Source organism: Ornithorhynchus anatinus, chromosome 15 (genome assembly GCF_004115215.2).
Source record: "Ornithorhynchus anatinus isolate Pmale09 chromosome 15, mOrnAna1.pri.v4, whole genome shotgun sequence".
Lineage (NCBI taxonomy): Eukaryota > Metazoa > Chordata > Mammalia > Monotremata > Ornithorhynchidae > Ornithorhynchus > Ornithorhynchus anatinus.
The window spans coordinates 23,473,415-23,491,877 of NC_041742.1; the positions used below are offsets into that span (position 1 = coordinate 23,473,415).

The 18,463-nt window shown below is 40.0% G+C and overlaps 1 protein-coding gene and 1 long non-coding RNA gene across 3 annotated transcripts in view; one reads left to right on the forward strand and one right to left on the reverse strand.

The window, feature by feature from the left end:
* The window catches only part of LOC120638853, a 46,111-nt gene extending 36,589 nt beyond the window's left edge, over positions 1-9,522 (forward strand). Inside the window, exons 2-3 of the long non-coding RNA XR_005660856.1 lie at positions 2,766-2,826; positions 9,442-9,522. This is a non-coding gene — a long non-coding RNA (uncharacterized LOC120638853). The remainder of the gene's footprint in view (positions 1-2,765; positions 2,827-9,441) is intronic.
* PIR (pirin) overlaps positions 1-18,463 on the reverse strand; it is a 72,057-nt gene that overhangs the window by 1,484 nt on the left and 52,110 nt on the right. For both annotated transcript variants that reach the window (XM_003431075.4, XM_016228017.3), the window contains 3 exons: positions 12,243-12,287; positions 7,849-7,931; positions 2,305-2,371 (listed from right to left, as the gene is read on the reverse strand). In XM_003431075.4, the coding sequence (XP_003431123.1) occupies positions 2,305-2,371; positions 7,849-7,931; positions 12,243-12,287 (195 nt within the window). The remainder of the gene's footprint in view (positions 1-2,304; positions 2,372-7,848; positions 7,932-12,242; positions 12,288-18,463) is intronic.

The following is an 18,463-nucleotide window of genomic DNA, read 5'->3' on the forward strand; positions in this document are numbered from 1 at the left end:
GTTCTAATCCCAGCTCCACCACTTGTCTGCTGTGTGACCGTGGGGAAGTCTCAACCTCTCTGGGCCTCAGTTCCCTCATCTGTAAATTGGGGATTAAGACTGTGAGCCCTATGTGGGATGGGGACTACATCCAACACAATAATCTTTTATCTACCCCAGTGCTTAGAACAGTGCCTGGCACATGGTAAGTGTATAGCAAATATCACAGTTATTATTATTATCATCTTGGGAAGTCACTTGACTGTACCAAGAGCTTGGGAGAGTACAATATAACCAAATTGGTAGACACATTTCCTTCCCACAAGGGGTTTACAGTCTAGTGGATAAAAGATCATCAGGGTGGACACAGTCCATGACCCACTCAGAACTGAGAGTCTAAGTGGGAGGGAGAAATGGAATTTTATCTCTGTTTTATATGTGGAACCTGAATTATAGCCAAAGCTCTTGGTACAGTTCTCTGAACTTGGTAAATGCTCAATAAATGCTATTGACTGCTTGAATCACCTCAGCTTTTGGCTTGGCAATTAATAAATGCCTAAAATACCACAATTAATAATTATTATTATTCTTTCCCAAGAGGTCACCTTGCAGTTAGGGACCAGCATCTGATCTTAGTTGATCAGTGATGAACACAAACAGCCAAACTTCTGAAAAAAAAAAAGGCAATCCCATTCCAGCCGCCATTGGGACCTTCCTACAATATTTGGTTTCCAGAGAGCTTCAAATCTTGTCTTCTGACAACTGTTTCCCAACAGCCACGGCAAATGGCAGATGGAAGGGACTCCTAAGAAAAATCTCTGTCAAATGGTCATTTTGGTGACTGCCTATGTTTACTGCAATCTTCCCCCTCTGTGAAGAATCCCTTCTTTGAATACAGCTGAATGCTACATTCCTTAGTGTCTAATTCATTTTTACATTTATAGCATTTCCCAGCATCACTTTGACAGGAAATAGATGCCAGTGAGGTAAATGTAATAATCTGACCGCTCTAGACTGTAAGCTTGCTGTGGGCAGGGGACGTTTCTGCCAACTCTGCTGTATTGTACTCTCCCAAGTGCTTAGTACAGTGCTCTGCACACACTAAGCACTCAATACATACATTGATTGATTCATCAGTCAGAATAGTAGAGTTTTCCAAATTAGCTGACTGATAAACTTCAGTATTCTATGGCAATGGCGGGGTAGAACAGCATGGATAACTAAAACTTCATTTTAATCAGTACTGGAAACTTTTCCCTCACTTTTCCTAGTTTAACTGTATAGGAAAAAACAGATTTGAGTTTCATACTTTTGGTTTCCCCTGTCAATACTAGCAGTTGCACATCAAAAGGATTAGCACGCAGCAAAAAAGAGAAAGGAGGAGAAACAAAGACCCTAGTAATCCACAACTTGATCACTGGTTGGCTGAATGAGGAATGACTATCAAAAAGTGACCTGGGCTCTAATCCCAGCTCCACCACTTGGGTGCTGTGTGACCTGGGCAAGTTACTTAATTTCTCTGTCTCAATTACTTAATCTGTAAAATGGAAATTAAGATTGTGAGCCCCAAGTGGGACAAAGACTATGTCAGACCTGATGTGCTTGTATCTTCCCCAGGGCTCAGTACAGCGCCTGGCACATAGTAAGTGCTCAACAAATACCACAGAAAAACACTGACAGCCTTCTTGAGACTAATAAGAGATTCCACCTGGCGTAGAGAATGATGGGTCAGTTCAAGGCTCAATGGGAACTAGAGAACATTCATTTAACTCACTTGGCACAAGAGGCATCTTTCCTAATTGATGCTGACATGAAAAGCTTGACTTCCTAACGCCCTTGTGGAAATGAATGGCTTTCAGATTCCTTTAAGCTCGATTTCAAGCAGAGCCCTTTGGCTGCTACCTTGCCTGCAGGCTTTATCTAATAGATTTCAGAATTATTCACTAACGAGACTCCAAATGTTGATCTGAGCCTCTGGAGTGGAGATCAGCAAACTACAAGAAAGGAAGAAAATGTTCCTGTTTGGATTACATTGGGAAAGACTTAAAGACTGGAATGCTGTAGGAAACAGTGCTACTCACAGTAGTACTTTCTTTTTTTATTATTTTTACTGGAAATTCAATGCTCTCCCAGGGCGGTCTGAATGCCACTCTTTATTTGAGGTCACAAAGAAAGGGAAATGATGTTTTTAAAATGTGTGGAGGAAACTTCACAGGTAACCTGTACAGCAGAATGGAACGGCGAAGGAGCCCAATCCCCAAATTGAGTATCTTTAATGAAAAAGGGAAAAGCAAACAAGAAATGCCACCATGGCTGCTGGCTTACCGTGCTGCACAACCGGCTCCTTAATTGGCTCCCCTGCTACTAAAATGAAATGGCTTCTTTCAGGGTCCTAAATCAGTGCAGAGGAGACATGAAATAACAAACATATGCTTAATACTGGATTTTTTTTTTGAAGGCATAACAAGGAACAACTGGAATTCGTAATGTAGGCCGGAAGGGTTGCGTGTTCGGTTTGGGGTAAAATTTCCCCAGCATTAGCTGAAAAAATCAATCCCTGAGATTATTTAGCAGCAGTGGGACCCTGAGAATAGGATCGGGTCAATTAACATTTTCCAATCACCAAAAGGGAGAGAGAATGAGAAATAAAATTAGTCTTAATCTGGAACCTTATTTCAAAAAATCAAGTATAATCCAATTAAAAATGGTTTACTTTGTTATCTTGAACATTTTCAAACAGGTATATGATTTAGGTGCATTTTGATATTCATGACCATTTGTTACAGGCACATCAAAAGAAAAGAAGCAAAATGAGAAGGAATCTTCAACTGAATGTGCTGAAAAGAGGTAACCCTGTAAAACAAATAGATGCTTGATACCATTTCAAATTACAAGAAAAATCTGGTTCAACTATGCAAAGTGCTTCCAAAAGTATTTCATGGTTTATGACTTGGCAATTAATTATTTTTAAAACACACTGCAGGTTTTCTAACCATTAGATTCTTGTTTAATTGCACAAGTCATTTATCTACAGAAGTGTTTTTACTGCTGGCAGACACTAGTTACAAGTCCCAGATTTCTACCTAGAAATAAACAAATTTAAAATTGCTGATTGTAACAATAAGTAGTTATTTGATGTTGAATAACAATCATATTTAATAATTAGGTGATTATGAAAAAATTGAAGAGGGTAACAGACATTGATCACACCACGATCAAGTAGGAATTTGAAACATCTCTTGATGTTTTCATTTGATGAGACCTTTCAGACTTCAGTAATTCAGTAATTCTGTAATGAACAAATCTGATGTATTTGTGCCTTTTCAGATACAGTCTTTCTTTAAGGGAAAAAAGTCCAAATTCCAAACTACCATTATTAATAATAATACTCTAACTTGAAAATTACACAGTGAAAGAGGAATGTAATTATTATGACTACTCATTTCATTCGATTACATTTTTGGAGCACTTATTGGGGGCAGAGCACTGTACTAAGCACTTGAGAGAGTAAAATTTAACAGATTTGGTTTAATTCCATGCCCACACGAGCTTACAGTCTAGAGGGCGAGAAAGACATCAATATAAATACATAAATTAAATTACAGATACGTACGTAAGTGCAGTGTGGCTGATGAAGGGATGAAGAGAGGAGGATACGAATACTAATGCTAGGGCAATGCAGACGAGAATTCACTAAAGTCACTGACCCAGGAACTCTACCAGTGAATTTAATGAAGCAAAGAGTTGGTTCTTTTAAAAGGCTGGAAAAACAGTATAGTCTAGTGGAAAAAGCATGGGCCTGGGAGTCAGAGGACCTGGGTTCTAATCCCAGCTCTGCCACGGCTGAGTGACCTTGGACAAATCACTGTCCTTCTCTGTGCTTCAGGTACCTCGTCTGTAAAACAGGGACTAAAACTGTGAGCCCCACGTGGAACATGGACTCTGTCCAAAAGCAGCGTGGTCAGTGGAAAGAGCACGGGCTTCGGAGTCAGAGGTCATGGGTTCGACTCCCGGCTCTGCCGCTTGTCAGCTGTGTGACTGTGGGCAAGTCGCTTAACTTCTCTGTGCCTCAGTTACCTCATCTGGAAAATGGGGATTAAGACTGTGAGCCTCACGTGGGACAACCTGATGACCCTGTATCTACCCCAGCGCTTAGAACAGTGCTCTGCACATAGTAAGCGCTTAACAAATACCAACATTATTATTATTATTATCAGCTTGTATCTATCCCAGGGCTTAGTGTAGTGTCGGAACATGGACTCTGTCCAACCTAATCAACTTGTATCTATCCCAGGGCTTAGTGCGGTGTCTGAGATATAGTAAGTGCTTCCCCGGAGACTATAAGCACAATATGGGCAGGGAACGTGTAGGCCCTTAGGAGAGTTCGATACCACAGAGTTAGTGGACTTGATTCCGGCCTTCAAGGAGCTTACCATCTAGTGGGGACAGACGGATACTCAAAGAAATTACAGATAGGGGAAATGGGACTAAGTATAACGATCATGGCTCCATAGACTAGGATGAATGAAATCAGGCACAGGACGCAGGCCTGCCTTCCTTTACTGATGATTTCTCTAGACTTATTTATTATGTTCTGCCGAATCAGAAAGTCTCTAAAACTCTGTACCTGCTTGCTTTTCCATCCATGAGTAATTTGAGTTGCTTAATTATTCTAGAAGAGTCTGGATATGCTAACCCGTGACATGCACGAGACACGAGAAGCAGCGTGGCTCACTGGAAAGAGCACGGGCTTTGGAGTCAGAGGTCATGGGTTCGAACCCCGGCTCTGCCACTTGCCAGCTGTGTGACTTTGGGCAAGTCACTTAACTTCTCGGTGCCTCAGTTCCCTCATCTGTAAAATGGGGATTAAGACTGTGAGCCCCACGTGGGACAACCTGACTCCCCTGTGTCTACCCCAGCGCTTAGAACAGTGCTCGGCACATAGTAAGTGCTTAACAAATACCAACATTATTATTATTATTATTATTACATGCCGAGGGGGTTGCTCTGAGCCTATGCACTGATGTGTAGCTGAACTCAGCAAGACATGTCTGAAGAATCCTTGCTGTGCACGTTCAACCTAGCACTAGCCGATAACTCACCCCTTGAGCACCGCTTGTGTAGGTGTGTTTGTGTCCCGAGCCTGCACTACTATGTTCTTGGACAAGAAATTGCCACTACTTTACTCCACTTTGTGACGGAAAGAGGTCCAAGCAGGGATCCTCCAGTTCTTGCTCCACCAACTAAATCATCACGGAATATCTAAAGCTCGTTTTTATTTTTCCAAAGGGTTTCAGCTTGTCTTGATCCTCAGGACTGCCTTAACCAGAAGTGTTCTCGGAACACCAGTCAGGGCGAGCCATAATAGATGATCTCGGGGAATTCACTTATAAGGCCAGGCTGGCAACAAAAGCCCTGAGAGTGTAGCCTAAGTGATTTATAAATGGCAAGAGAACTCTGTTTTGGCTCCAAGACTCTCTATTATAATGATACATTAACTGAAAGAAGTTACAAACAGCAGTAAGTTGGAGTTCTGGATGAATCTGCCATTTCTATCTGATATTATGAGCTCTGAAGGGTCTATAATTCTCAGGTCATTGAAAGGGTAAAACAATGGAGATTAGGAAAGGGACTTAATGGTTAATCGTTCTATGGGGCTGCATAGATGAGTAAACTGCAACTTGCATATTAAAAGTCAGTATCTGAATAAAAATAATTTTGACTTTGTAGCTCTGAGTTTCCATATAAAAAGGAAGTATGCATCCTTGGCAAACCCTTTAAAGGGGTTTGGGGTGAGGGGACAGAATAGGACCTGAGCATATCTATGAGAGGAAGAAAAGAAGCAGCTACAAAGGAGACAGTTACCTTTTTTAGGATCCTTCCTTTCTGCCCTAATCAACAGCAACCAACCTGAGAAGCGGTGTAGCCCACTGGAAAGAGCACAGGTCTGGGAGTCAGGAGATCTGGGTTCTAATCCCAGATCCACCACTTGTCTTCTGTATGACCCGGGGCAAGTCACCTAACTTCTCTGTGCCTCAGTTACCTCATCTGTAAAATGGGGAGACAGTGAGCCCCAGTGGGACATGGACTGTGTCCAGTCTGATTAGCTTGTATCCGCCTCAGGGCTTAGGCCAGCTCCTGGTATACAGTAAACGCTTAACAAATACAATAAAAAAAAACCACAACGTGGTCCAACATCTTTTATCATGATTACACTACTGTACTGGCCTTCCTACCTCCAGCCTCTTCCTCCTTCAGTCTGCTGCTGCCCATATCATCTTCCTGAATATAAGCTCACCACTTGCCTTGGTATTTCTCAAAAATACTCCAATGGCTAGCCATCTCTCTCTGGATCCCCCTCAGTGCCCTCCGTGAGGTTTCTCCAGTTTATATGCCAGCTTTCTTCATCTGTTCCTTCCCAGCTTCACTCTGCTTCTCACCAGCTTGCCTTTTAACTATATCCCACTTTTGATTCTCCCATCTCTGACCCCAGGCTCATGCTTTTTACTAACCTGAAACTCATCTCACCCCAAATCCTCCAGACCTCAGCCCTCCCCATCTTCAGAGCCACCTAAAATCCCATTTCTTCCAATAGTTATGCTGTTTCATTCTGAGATTTTATCCAGATAAAATTGCACCACCATCTAATTTACCTTTGTTATTCCTTATCCAATATCCATAAATAATTTTTATCTGTCAGTGTCCTCCTTCAGAAGGAGAGGCAGAATGTCAGAGTGCATAAAGCAAGGATCTGCGAGTCAGAAGGTCATGGGTCTGCCGCTTGTCTGCTGTGTGACCTTGGGCAAGTCACTTTACTTGTCTGTACCTCAGTTACCTCATCCGTAAAATGGGGTTTGAGACTGAGAGCCCCACATGAGACGACTGTGTCCAATATGATTTTCTTGTATCCACCCCAGCGCTTAGTACAGTGCCTGGCACATAGTAAGCTCGTAACTAATACCACAATTATTATTTTTAACTTACTTATGGGCAGGGAATGCGTGTTTTGCTTCTGTTTTGCTCAAAGCTGCTAAATAAATTGATAGGTCCTAATGCTTGGGGATCCCTAAGAGTTCTTCAAAGCGTGCCAAAATTTTCCTTGTTTAACTCGTTATGGCCAGCACGTCCATTACTTTATATTAGCCCCTCTTAAAGCTATTGCTATCTTCTGCCGGGACATCATTCCATAGTAACCGATTCCATATGCTTATCATCCTGTGTGTGATAAAGTGTTTCTATTTGTTTGTTTTGTGCCTCCCACACTTAAGGATCGATGGCTGTCCTGGAATTTGGTGAACAGTACCATGTCTGTCCTGTCCACATGTTTCAGGATCTTAAAGATTTCAACCGTATCCCCGCTCAGCTTGAGTCTTTCCAGATTGATAAATCCTAATACTTTCAGTCTGTCCTCATAAGGGGCCTTATTCATTCTCTTGATCATTGGACTGCCCTTCTCTGAACCTTCTCCAGTTCTATTATAATTGTCCATAATAGAGACAATGTGGCTCACTGTGATTAAGTAGGAATGACTGACTGGACTAGAGAAATGGAGAAATAATCTTCAATAAATCCATCAGAAAAGCTTGAAAACTTCATAGATCTTGTGAAAAACTAAATAAGAGTTGATATGGAAATATGACTATTTAATTTAAGAAAAAATAAGGAAATGGAGCTTAAAAGAGGAGTCTTTCAATTGCCAATGGAAATTAAAGAAAAAATATAAGAATATTTTTGAAGGTAATTTTGATGTAAAGAGTTTAAAGCTGAAGTTATACGAGTAATTTAGGCAAAGTGATGGGAAACTTCCTCGATTAAAGTGGAATGAAAGTACAAATTGCAAAGTGAAATCAACATTTTAGGAATAGTTACCTTATTTTCTACCTGGACACTGTCACCTTCACCCAACACTGCTGTGTGATGAGGTTCTACTTTTTGTTGGGCATCATCAGGACCTTTAAAGACAGCAAGTAAAGGTAAAATATTGAAATTAATTTTAAAAAACCCCAACAACTTAAGAGCTGTTTTCAGTTTGAGAGTATTTATCTTTGTTGGAGTAATCTTCAACTTTCAGGTCCACAAATGAACACTCATGTATGGATGCTGCTCAGAAATCCACTGGAGAGTAGGAGACAGTGTTTAATGAACACAAATTCAGCCTTTAAATCTCTCTTCCCCTTTAAACTAAGTAAACACTGAGGGAATGGGAGTTTGGTAATTTATGCCCTCCATTTGTTCACTTCAGTATCACTCTGACACAGGCACAGCAAGAATCTGGGAAAATAGCTAACAGTGATTTTCCGTTGTTAATGCACCCCTGCCTGCCTACTTCCTTGTTGCACTCTGTGCCCCAAACAGAACACGAGTGTCAAAGGTTCGAGATGTTAAGTGGCATTTGCACAGATCACTCTCACTATGTTCAATTTCTCCACTCGGGTTTTAAGTCTTAAAGTTTCAAGCCTGTGATGATCATCTGTCACTCCTGATAGGGGTCTCTATCACTGTCACTGTCTCTATCACTCTATAAATGGTTCTGGCATTGTTTCTTTATGGACTGACAATCTTTGTTAAAAACAACTGGGCAGGCTGGTGGCTGGGCTGAATTTGAAATATAGGACTAGATAAGCAGGCTAAACCTAGAGCCTGCCGTTTATTCATGGGAACCTTTAACACTACACTGATCGTGTGTGGCTTTTATTGCTCCAGAAAGAAAGCAGAATTTGGAAATTCAGAGAAAAGATCTGACAGAGATCTGAAAGACCTCTGACTTACATGGAATTCATTCACTTACTTTCATTTACTGTTCTTGAAAAGACTATTTGAAATGAAATGATGGACAGAAGCTGATCTTCACACAGCCACTGTTGGATTGGGGGGATTTACTTCACCCTGTCTTCATGGTCCTTGACTACATTTTAATAAATATGTCACTTCATTTTACAGTACCTTGGAAACGAAAGGAATGCTAAGAGGGAGTCACGGAATAGTGGAAAGACAGATTATATCTTTGTTCACTGGTCACTGCCGTGATTTTTCACTGAACTATCTCCTACACTAAAAATAAGTCTCAAAAAATAAATTTTACTTTTTTTCTGACAGCTTTCAATTGCAAATTGAGCCAAATCAGATAATAAATATTTTCCATTGCTAACTATGGCCAAGAATACTAAGTCACAGTTTCAAAAAAAATTACAAAAAGTTCTAAATAAAATTCTCCTAAAAAATATTTAACTGCATATATTTCTTTAACTTGGCTGTGTAAATGTTCATAAAAATACAAAGCAATCAAACCTATTCTAAACCTGTCTCATTAGATGTAACCATCATTTACGGTCCCACTCTCAATGGCCATTTGCATTATGTTCATTTTACCATAAACCACTTGTTTTTTTTAAATGTGCAATACATTTCTGAAAATATTCCCACCCCCACACCTCATTTCATTCATGTATTTGTGTTTTTCAGTTAGTGAAGCCAGTTTGCTAAGGGCTAGCTGAACATTAGAGCAATGAAAACAGAGGAAGTCCTTGGGAGATACATAAACAGTAAGTACACTTGACAATCCCTAAATATCTAAAATATCATGCTCCTCTGGGTGCTTACATTAACTCAATACAATTTCCAGCAGTTGAAAAGGCTGGACAGTGTAAATTTTAAAATTAAATAAACAGAATACTCACTAATCCAAAGAGAGCACACACATTATCTTCTTATTCTACCAGAATAGATGCCCAACGCTTTGAACCTTTACCCTAAATCTGCCTGGAGAGAGAAACATCAGATGCTATCTTGGACAATTTGGACTTTTTTGTATGGAATTTGTTAAGCGCTTCCTATGTGCCAGGCACTGTATTAAGCACTGAGGTAAATACAAGCTAATCAGGTTGGACACAGTCCCTGTTCTCTCATAGAGCTCACAGTCTCAATCCCCATTTTACAGAAGAGGTAACTGAGGCACAGAGAAGTTAAGTGATTTGCCCCAGGTCACACAGCAGAGAAGTGGCAGAGCGGAATTAGAGCCCAGGTCCTTCTGACTCCTGGGCCCGGATTCTTTCCATTAGTCCACACTGCTTCTTCATCTTCTTCTTTAGGAAATGGCTAATTTCACAAACTTTGTCCTTAGCTTAACCCTGCAGAAATCCTTTTACCTCTTTGAATCACTTCCTTTCCCCCACTAATACACTGCCTTTTTATGGTCAGTCTAAATTTCTCTCCTCTAAACTTTTAGGGGGTCTTAAGGCCCCTGGCCAGGCTCTATCCTCACCTATATCATTATTAGCTGATTCAACCAACCATACTTATTTAGTGTCTAATGAGTGCACATAATGATTGGTTATTTATATATTTTCTTCTCTTATACTGAGCATTTCTAAAGTTTCAGTAACCAGAAAACCACATGCCCATGTATTAGCAAAATAATGATTTTGAATGAATATTCTTTACCGTACCAGGATCACTATTATTACATCATATTTCAAGCACTTATTTTGTGCCAAGCCCAAGAGCCAAATGCTGGGGTAGCAACAAGATAATCTGATCAGATTAGTCCCTTTAGTCCCTCTCCCACATGAGGCTCACAAAAATCATGATAATAATATGGTACTTGTTAAGTGCTTACTATGTGCCAAGTACTGTTCTAACCGCTGGAACCCGGTCCTTGTCCCATGTGGGGTTCACACTCTTCATCCTCATCTGTAAAATGGGGATGAAGACTGTGAGCCCCACGTGGGACAACCTGCTGACCTTGTATCTACCCTAGCACTCAGAACACTGTTTGGCACATAGTAAGCGCTTCACAAATCCCATCATTATTTTACAGATGGGCTGAGGCCCAGAGAAGTTACATGATTTGCCCAAGGTCACACAGCAGACATGTGGCAGAGTTGTGATTAGAACCCAGGTCCTTCTGACTCCCAAGCCTGTGGTCTACCCACTAGGCCACGCTGCTTCTCTGATGGAGAGCAGATATTTTATCCTCCTTTTTGCAGATGAAGAAACTGAGGACAAGAGATGTTTAGTGATGGCCTGGGGTCACACATCAGGCTAGTAGCAGAGGTGGGATTAGAACCAAGGTCTCCTGATCTTCTGACTCCCCGCCAAATGAAGCGAGTCGGTAAAAATCATGCCTATTTTACATATATGAAAAGCCTATTTTACATACATGAAAACAGAGGTAGAGATCATGTAACAGAGCCAGGCTTCATGAACCCATGTACAAGGCTCTAGCCATTCGACGTAGTAGACAATTTTGAAAATTTGGTTCATTTCTAAAGACTTTTCCCATTTTCTCTGTTTTCTCACTCTTGTTGATAAAAGGCTAAATTATAAATTATCACCTCTCTTAGTACCTAATAGGATGATCTATATAATTAAGAAGCAGACTAAGTGCACTTTGTCTGCAGGAATATCAAAATTTCCTTTTGAATGAGGGATGGGTGGAGTGTGGAGCAAGACTTTGTTGGGAAGAGAGTGACAGAACCAAAAAAGAAAGAAGAGAGGAAGGGAGCTGAGAAAGTGGAAGAGAAAGAGGAGGAGAAAGAGAGGCAGGAGAGGAATGAAGGGAAGCAAAAGGGAAGGCGAGGCCAGACAGGGCAAGGGAAGGAAAAGGGAGGGAGAAGGAAGAGTAAATCTGTGAGGAAAGGAAAAGAGGGGGAAAGGTAGGGGGATGAAAAGCATTTACTTTCTCATTTGTTTTCTTGGTCCTGGGCTCATCAAAGCCATAACCTGGGTTTGTAGATCTGCAAACAGGCTTAAATTTTACTACTTCTTTAGCAGCTTTGGCAAAACCGGGAGAGGTGATTTTGTTTTCCTCTATAGTTGATTTGAAATCTTGCTTGTGGCTTTATGACAATTTTGAGGAGAATACTCATATTCCCTTCCATCTGGGTAGAATATTTGCTTCTCAACCAAAATAAGTAGCTCCATAAAGGTTCTTCTTCCTTGATAAAACATTCCCTGGCATTCAGGATGAAGGATAGTCTTTAAAATTCAACATTCAGCTGCAGCTAGAGTTTAATGGGCATGACCCCAGGCTGGTAATTCTTCATACTTCTCAAAATAATTAAATAAATGAATTTTGCCTACCGACATCTAATTATAGGGCTACTTACTGAAAGTCACTTTAAACTATAATAGGAAAAAGTTCTAAAATAAATGGATCTTAGTTTCCACTATTTCCCAAAGGAATAATTTTAGGAAATTGAATCCTCCTTCCAAATAATTGAAGTAAAATGGAGAGTAAATTTAAAAATGAGATGACAACTCACCAATATACAGATTACCGGATAGTGTGTAAATGAAGGCTGTCCACCCTGAAATACAATGAGCAACATTAAAAAGTTAGTGTGTCATAAAAAACCAGCAACGGGGGACATAACACTTGAACACTGACTTTGCCATTTCCTTTTTAAGAAAGGAAGGTGTAACTAAAATTAAATACTTCCATGTGGAAAGAAATCTGGCAAAACTCAAGAAAATATTCATCATACATTTGTATTTACAAAGATGAACTTTAAAATGACTAGCCTTGTTAACTTACATCTATGCTTCTACGTATCTCAGCCTTGGACTACAGCACACCAGCTGGGTGTTATTTTTCAGCTCGGACTTTTTAAACAACGAGAACATATTTCACAAAGAGAAAATTAAGCACTGAGACCTCCTTTCCCCAAACCCTATCCCAAGGATCTGCAGCAAAATTAATTCAAGTTTAACACCTTCTGATTCTCTTTGGTAAATATGCTTAGGCACAAGCCCCTAAATAACTGACAAGTTGATAAACATCCAGCCAGTTTGGGTTTATACGATTTCCCCTTGATTTGTAGGTATGGACTTTACAAGGGTTTTGGCTTCTTCAGCCATATGCCATCTTGAGTATGCTCCCTAACTAATAGGATCCTAAATAACCAAGTGTCTGTGTGGTCAAGTGGCTTAAACACAGAAGTGGAAAGCAGGAATTCTCATCCTGCCTTTGCAGAGGATTGGGGGCAACTTTTACTGCTTTCCATTTCAGTGTCTCGGAATACTAAGGTTACCTTTACAAGGTTCCCTGGAGGAATATCAATTCAATGAGCAAAATCTCCCTGGGACCGTATGACGCACCCTCGGATGCAGCACTCGGAGCTATGGCTACCCCGGGCTCCTCCCTTACCTTCCCCTTCTTGCTCACAGCTGAAGGCACAAATAGTGGCCAAGCTTCTTGCAGGTAGGAGGAGAACTTACATGATCACTTTCACCTCCCAGCGGAAATAACACAGCTTCTGTGAAAGGATAGATTTGCAGTCCAGGCCGGCATCAAAATTGCTGTTGCCATTTGGCCACTGCTCGACCCCAATAACTCCCAGCACTGTACCCTACTGGCATTAAAAGCTTGGGGCACACATTGGTGATGTGCCCTCGACAGCACGGTACTCCTCCACCCCGATCTGTCAAAGATTCCACATCATCCTGGAGGAATGGTGTCAGGCTTGTTGATCGTAAGCTTGTTCTCTAGACTGTAAGCTCGTTGTGGGCAAAGAATGTGTCTGTTTATTGTTAAACACTCTCCCAAGCGTTTAGTAGAATGCTCTGCACACAGTAAGTGCTCAGTAAATATGATCGTCTAAAGAAATATCATACTGAACACACGCCTGCTCAAAAGTCTTAAGTCTAGTTTCCAGAAGAAAAATGTGCTTTCACTGCAATATAGATACTAAGGATCCATTCACTTTCAAAGTCTCGTTTAAGAGAGTGTGTTTGATGGACTAGAAACAAAATCTCAGGTGACAGTGGTCACAAAAGAACTCATTTATCAAATTCGACTAGCACAAGACTTCATTTGTACATGATGATTTGGAAAAAAAAAATCCAAACCCCACAGATTTGGACACTTAGATTACTCGGTTTCAGTGACCAAAAAATTCTCAAAATGAGCTCGGTAAGTCTCATAATTCTTATAATACAGTCTGTGTTTATGAACCGTGGGGACGTTAACATTTAGTACTGTCGCCAGCTAAAGACTCCATTCTTTAAACCAGAACACAAATTGTAATGTAGAAGATTACCATGAACTATGATTTTGTCTGGATAGGTGAAATCAGGCCTACATTACAACCAAAGGTTAAAAGAGAAACCCAAAAGTATTTAAAATTCCATTCTAGTCGAAACAGATAGCTAACTCCTTGTAATGTATCTCCTAGAGGCCAGGGAATTCTAAATGTTCAGAAAAACCCCTGCCTATTGTGAGCTCCAAATATTCGTAAAAAATAAAAGAATGAAAATGGAGATTTGAGTTCTTTGGTAGACCCCATTAAGGACACATAATGTGCTTTACAGACCCACAAAACACCATTAATTCTACAACCAATCAGCTCTTTTAGTTAGCTAAAGCCAAAAACAATGAAGCTAAAAGCATGGCATACATTTGATTTTTGTTATTTCAAATAAAGTGATTTTGCAATGATTAACTTCTCTCTAACTGGACATTTGAGGATTTCAAATTCCTTTGGAAAAAAATCAAAATTTGTAGATGGAAAGTTGAGCTTTAAGCAGTGAAATGTAAAATAGGTTATATACAAGCACACAAGTCCAAATAGTTACAAAACTCTAGGAGTAACCCTTGGAAATCAAGGGAAGCATACTGTACAATTTCAGCATGGGATCTCTCTGTTTTAGCATTTTACTTCTTCCTGGCATTTGCAAATGACACAAGTGAGTAAACGAATGCTTGACATCTCTGCTCTATGCTGCTTTTCAGGGCAATGTTAAGGCAACCTGGCTTAATTTAGCTTTTGGCCTCCACATCAATCCAAAACAACACCCTTCAGCTCTTGTTTTTGAAGTGTGGGCTCTTCATCAGAGAAAGAAGAAAAATTAAATACTTATGAGATGAACAAAAACTAACCACTGGTGCCTGTTACCCAAAAAAGCCCTGAAAAATCTTAACAAAGTGGAGAGAAAGAAACTGTCCAGGTAAAATAATTTACAAAGCTTTAAGTGGCAAAATGTTATTATTAGTAATCATCAAAATAATCAAAACTGTGGTATTTATTTATACTACACGCCAAGCATTGTACTAACAGCTGAGGTAGATACGAGATGATAAGGTCTCAATGGAGCTCAGTCTTAAGTGGGAGGGACAAAAGGTACTGAATCCCACTTTTGCTGATGAGGGAACTGAGGCACAGAGAAGTTAAGTGGCTTTCCCAAATTCACACAACAGGCAAGTGGCAGAGCTGAGGCTTACCTTACAATGTTCAAATCCCAGTTTTAAGATTAACTGAGCCATTGGATCATTGAGAGATTAGGGAAAGTCCATTCCAGTTGGTTTGATGCCATATCTAGCTATAAGCTGCTTTTGGAGAGGGAACAAGTCTAACAACTCTGATATACTATACTCTCCTCGGTGCTTAGTACAATGCTCTGCACGCACTAAGCATTCGATAAATATGACTGATTCCTAGCTAATTTGAATTTCCCACTCTGGCCCTATTTAATCACGACTTCTTAGCACTTAACGGCCAATATTCTCCAGGATCCGTAAATAGTACTTTAGTAGCACTTAGTGGGTACTGAATAATTAATAAGAAAACAAACTGAATGAACTGCAAAAGTTAGGCATCATCGATTTGGAAAGATGATGACTGAGAAGACACATGAAGGGGCATATTTTTCAATATAAAAATCTTACAAGTATTATATTCCAAAACATACACTGTACACAGTGATATATTGACAATCCATCACACGAAGTAGACTGGATTCACAAGATGATTTAAGTACACATCTTGCTAATCAAAATTTAAAAGTATTATTTTTTTTTAATTCCTTGAGTTTCACCATCACCTAAAACAAGTTATTTAGAGCGTAGAAATAAAGTGAAATTGACTAAAACCTAAAAATCCACACCCTATTAAACACAAGGATTGAAAACATTCCTTGGCTTTTGGTAAAATGTAGCCCAATTATAAATAAGGCTTAGATTGTCAATTCCACATCACTTTTATCAGCCACATTCATATTCCACTGATAGCATCTTAATATCAATAGCATTGTCTTCAGACTTAAAGGACATCAAGTGTGCTCTCATGTTCAGTCTTGTCTAGGTATGTTTAAACACATGCACATAATAACAATAATTGTGGTATCTGTTAACGGTGGTTATGTGCCAGGCACTTTACTAAGCACTGGGGTGGATAGAAGCAAATCGGGTTGGACACAGTCCCTTTCCTACATGGTGCTCACATTCTTAACCCCCATTTTACAGATGAGGTAACTGAGGCACAGAAAAGTTAATCGACTCGCCCAAGTTCACACAGCAGTCAAGTGGCAGAGCTGGGATTAGAACCCAGGTCCTTCTCACTCCCAGGCCCTTACTCTATCCACTAAGCCACACTGCTTCTCCTATGCTAATTGAGATATTTATTAAATGCTTGATATGAACCAAATGCTGGGGTAAATACAAAATAATTAGATCTATCCCTCACAGTGTTCATAATCTAAGAGGGAAGGAAAGCAGGTATCATATCCCAATTTAGCAGATGAGGAAACAGACACAGAGATGTTAAGTGACTTGCTAAAGTGACAGAGGAGGCCAGTGAGATTTCGGATTAAATCCTGCTCTCACACTCCTTCCACTAGGCCAGACTGCCTAACTCACCCCCCACCCCCAACCCAACACAAAATTTCCTCCCATAATCCCAAAGACCACAGCATCCTCCAACTTCCAAACCCCACCTCCTCCAAACCTTCCCCAATTAGCTCTCAATCCCACAAATCCCATGAATCCAGCATCCCATCCCATCAACTCATCTAAAGTATCCACGCAGCAGCATGTCATGTAGACTGGAGAAGGGAAAAGCTGGAGGCAGGGAGACCAGCAAGGAGGCGGATTCAACAGTGTCTAGCGGGAATATAACCAGAGCTTTCACAGAAGTGATACCTGTTTGGGTGCAGAGGAAGGGGAGGATCTGGGAGATTTTGTGTAGGAAAAACTGACAGGTTTTGGCAATAGACTGACAGTTGAAAGAGAATAAATAAAGGATGATACCGAGCCTATGGGTTTCTGGGATAGGGAGGATGGTGGTGTATTGACTGAGATAGGAAGGTGAGCAGTTCCAAAAGAAAGATTGCTATCTCTTCAATTTATCACGCCTCCTTTCCTATAAATGAGTATTTAGAGATTAATTGGCTTTACTGCCAACTCTATGACAGGCAATTTGAAGTTTTCTAATCTATTCAACTCTCCCTGTTATATTCCATTCTTTCAGAGACACAGATCTAAACTCTTCAGGGAAATATCTCTATCCTAAACATTGATATATTCCCTATAGGTAATATGATTGTAATATCTTTATCGTATACATTGGTATATTCACTATAGGTAATAAGATTGTAACATACCTCAGATTTGTAAAATATCTCCATTCATTTTCAAAATGCTTTAGGTTTGGCACATTAACAGAGAGGTTCTTCCTTCATTTTTAAAACCCATGGGCATTTCACAGAAAATTTAATCTGTGCGTTTTTGATTTGCTTATCCTTAGGTGATAAAAACTTGCTAAGAATAGTTTTAAGGCCTTAACACCAATAAGCCTTTTTCAAAAGGCTTATGTAGTTTTTATAACTATTTAAATCTGTAAGTCATAGTTTACTAGCAGGGAATGGAATCTGAAGCCCCCAAGGATTGAATTCAGAGCTCAAATATCATAAATATAAAAGAGGTTTCAAATGTGACAAAAATGTTTTCCCACTTTCACATATGCTAACCAAATAAAAACAAAGGATGTTTATATATATTTACAAAGACGAACAGACACATTCACACACCAGATGTGAAGCTGTGCATCTGATCATACTTGAAGTTTTAGTGCATTCTCATTCTGTAGATCACTCAATCAATCTCAAGAGTATTTATTGAGGACCTACCGTATGGTGAAGATTGTACTAAGTGAATAACAGACATGATCCCTACCCTCAAAGAGCTTACGATTTTCAAGGGGAGATTAGCAGACACAAGTCATTCATAAATAGACACAAAAGGAACAAGAAATTATGCTATGGTTGCTGACAGAGGAAATGTGGAAAGATGATAGATAATAAATGTTACCCTAAATTGAAAAAATACATTAGTCTAAAAGTAGCTGTATAAATATGTGCTAAATAATAATATTATATTTGTTAAGCACTTACTATATGTCAACCACTGTACTAAGCACCAGGGTAGATACAAGATAATCAGATTGGACACAGTCTTTGTCTCACAGGTAAAGACAGCTGTTGGATGGACATCAGTTAGGAAAGTGAAGCTTAATCATGGAAGACCTTCTGGAGGACATGGGATTTCGGGGGGGTGGCGGAGGGGTGGAGAGACAGGCTTTGAAGATGGGAAAAGCTGTGGTTTGGAGAAGTGATAGGAAGAGGAAATTCACTCTGGAGGAAGGACAGGAGCAAGAAGACAGACACGGGTGAGTGGAGAATGAGGCACAGTGACAAGGTCAGCTTGGAAGGA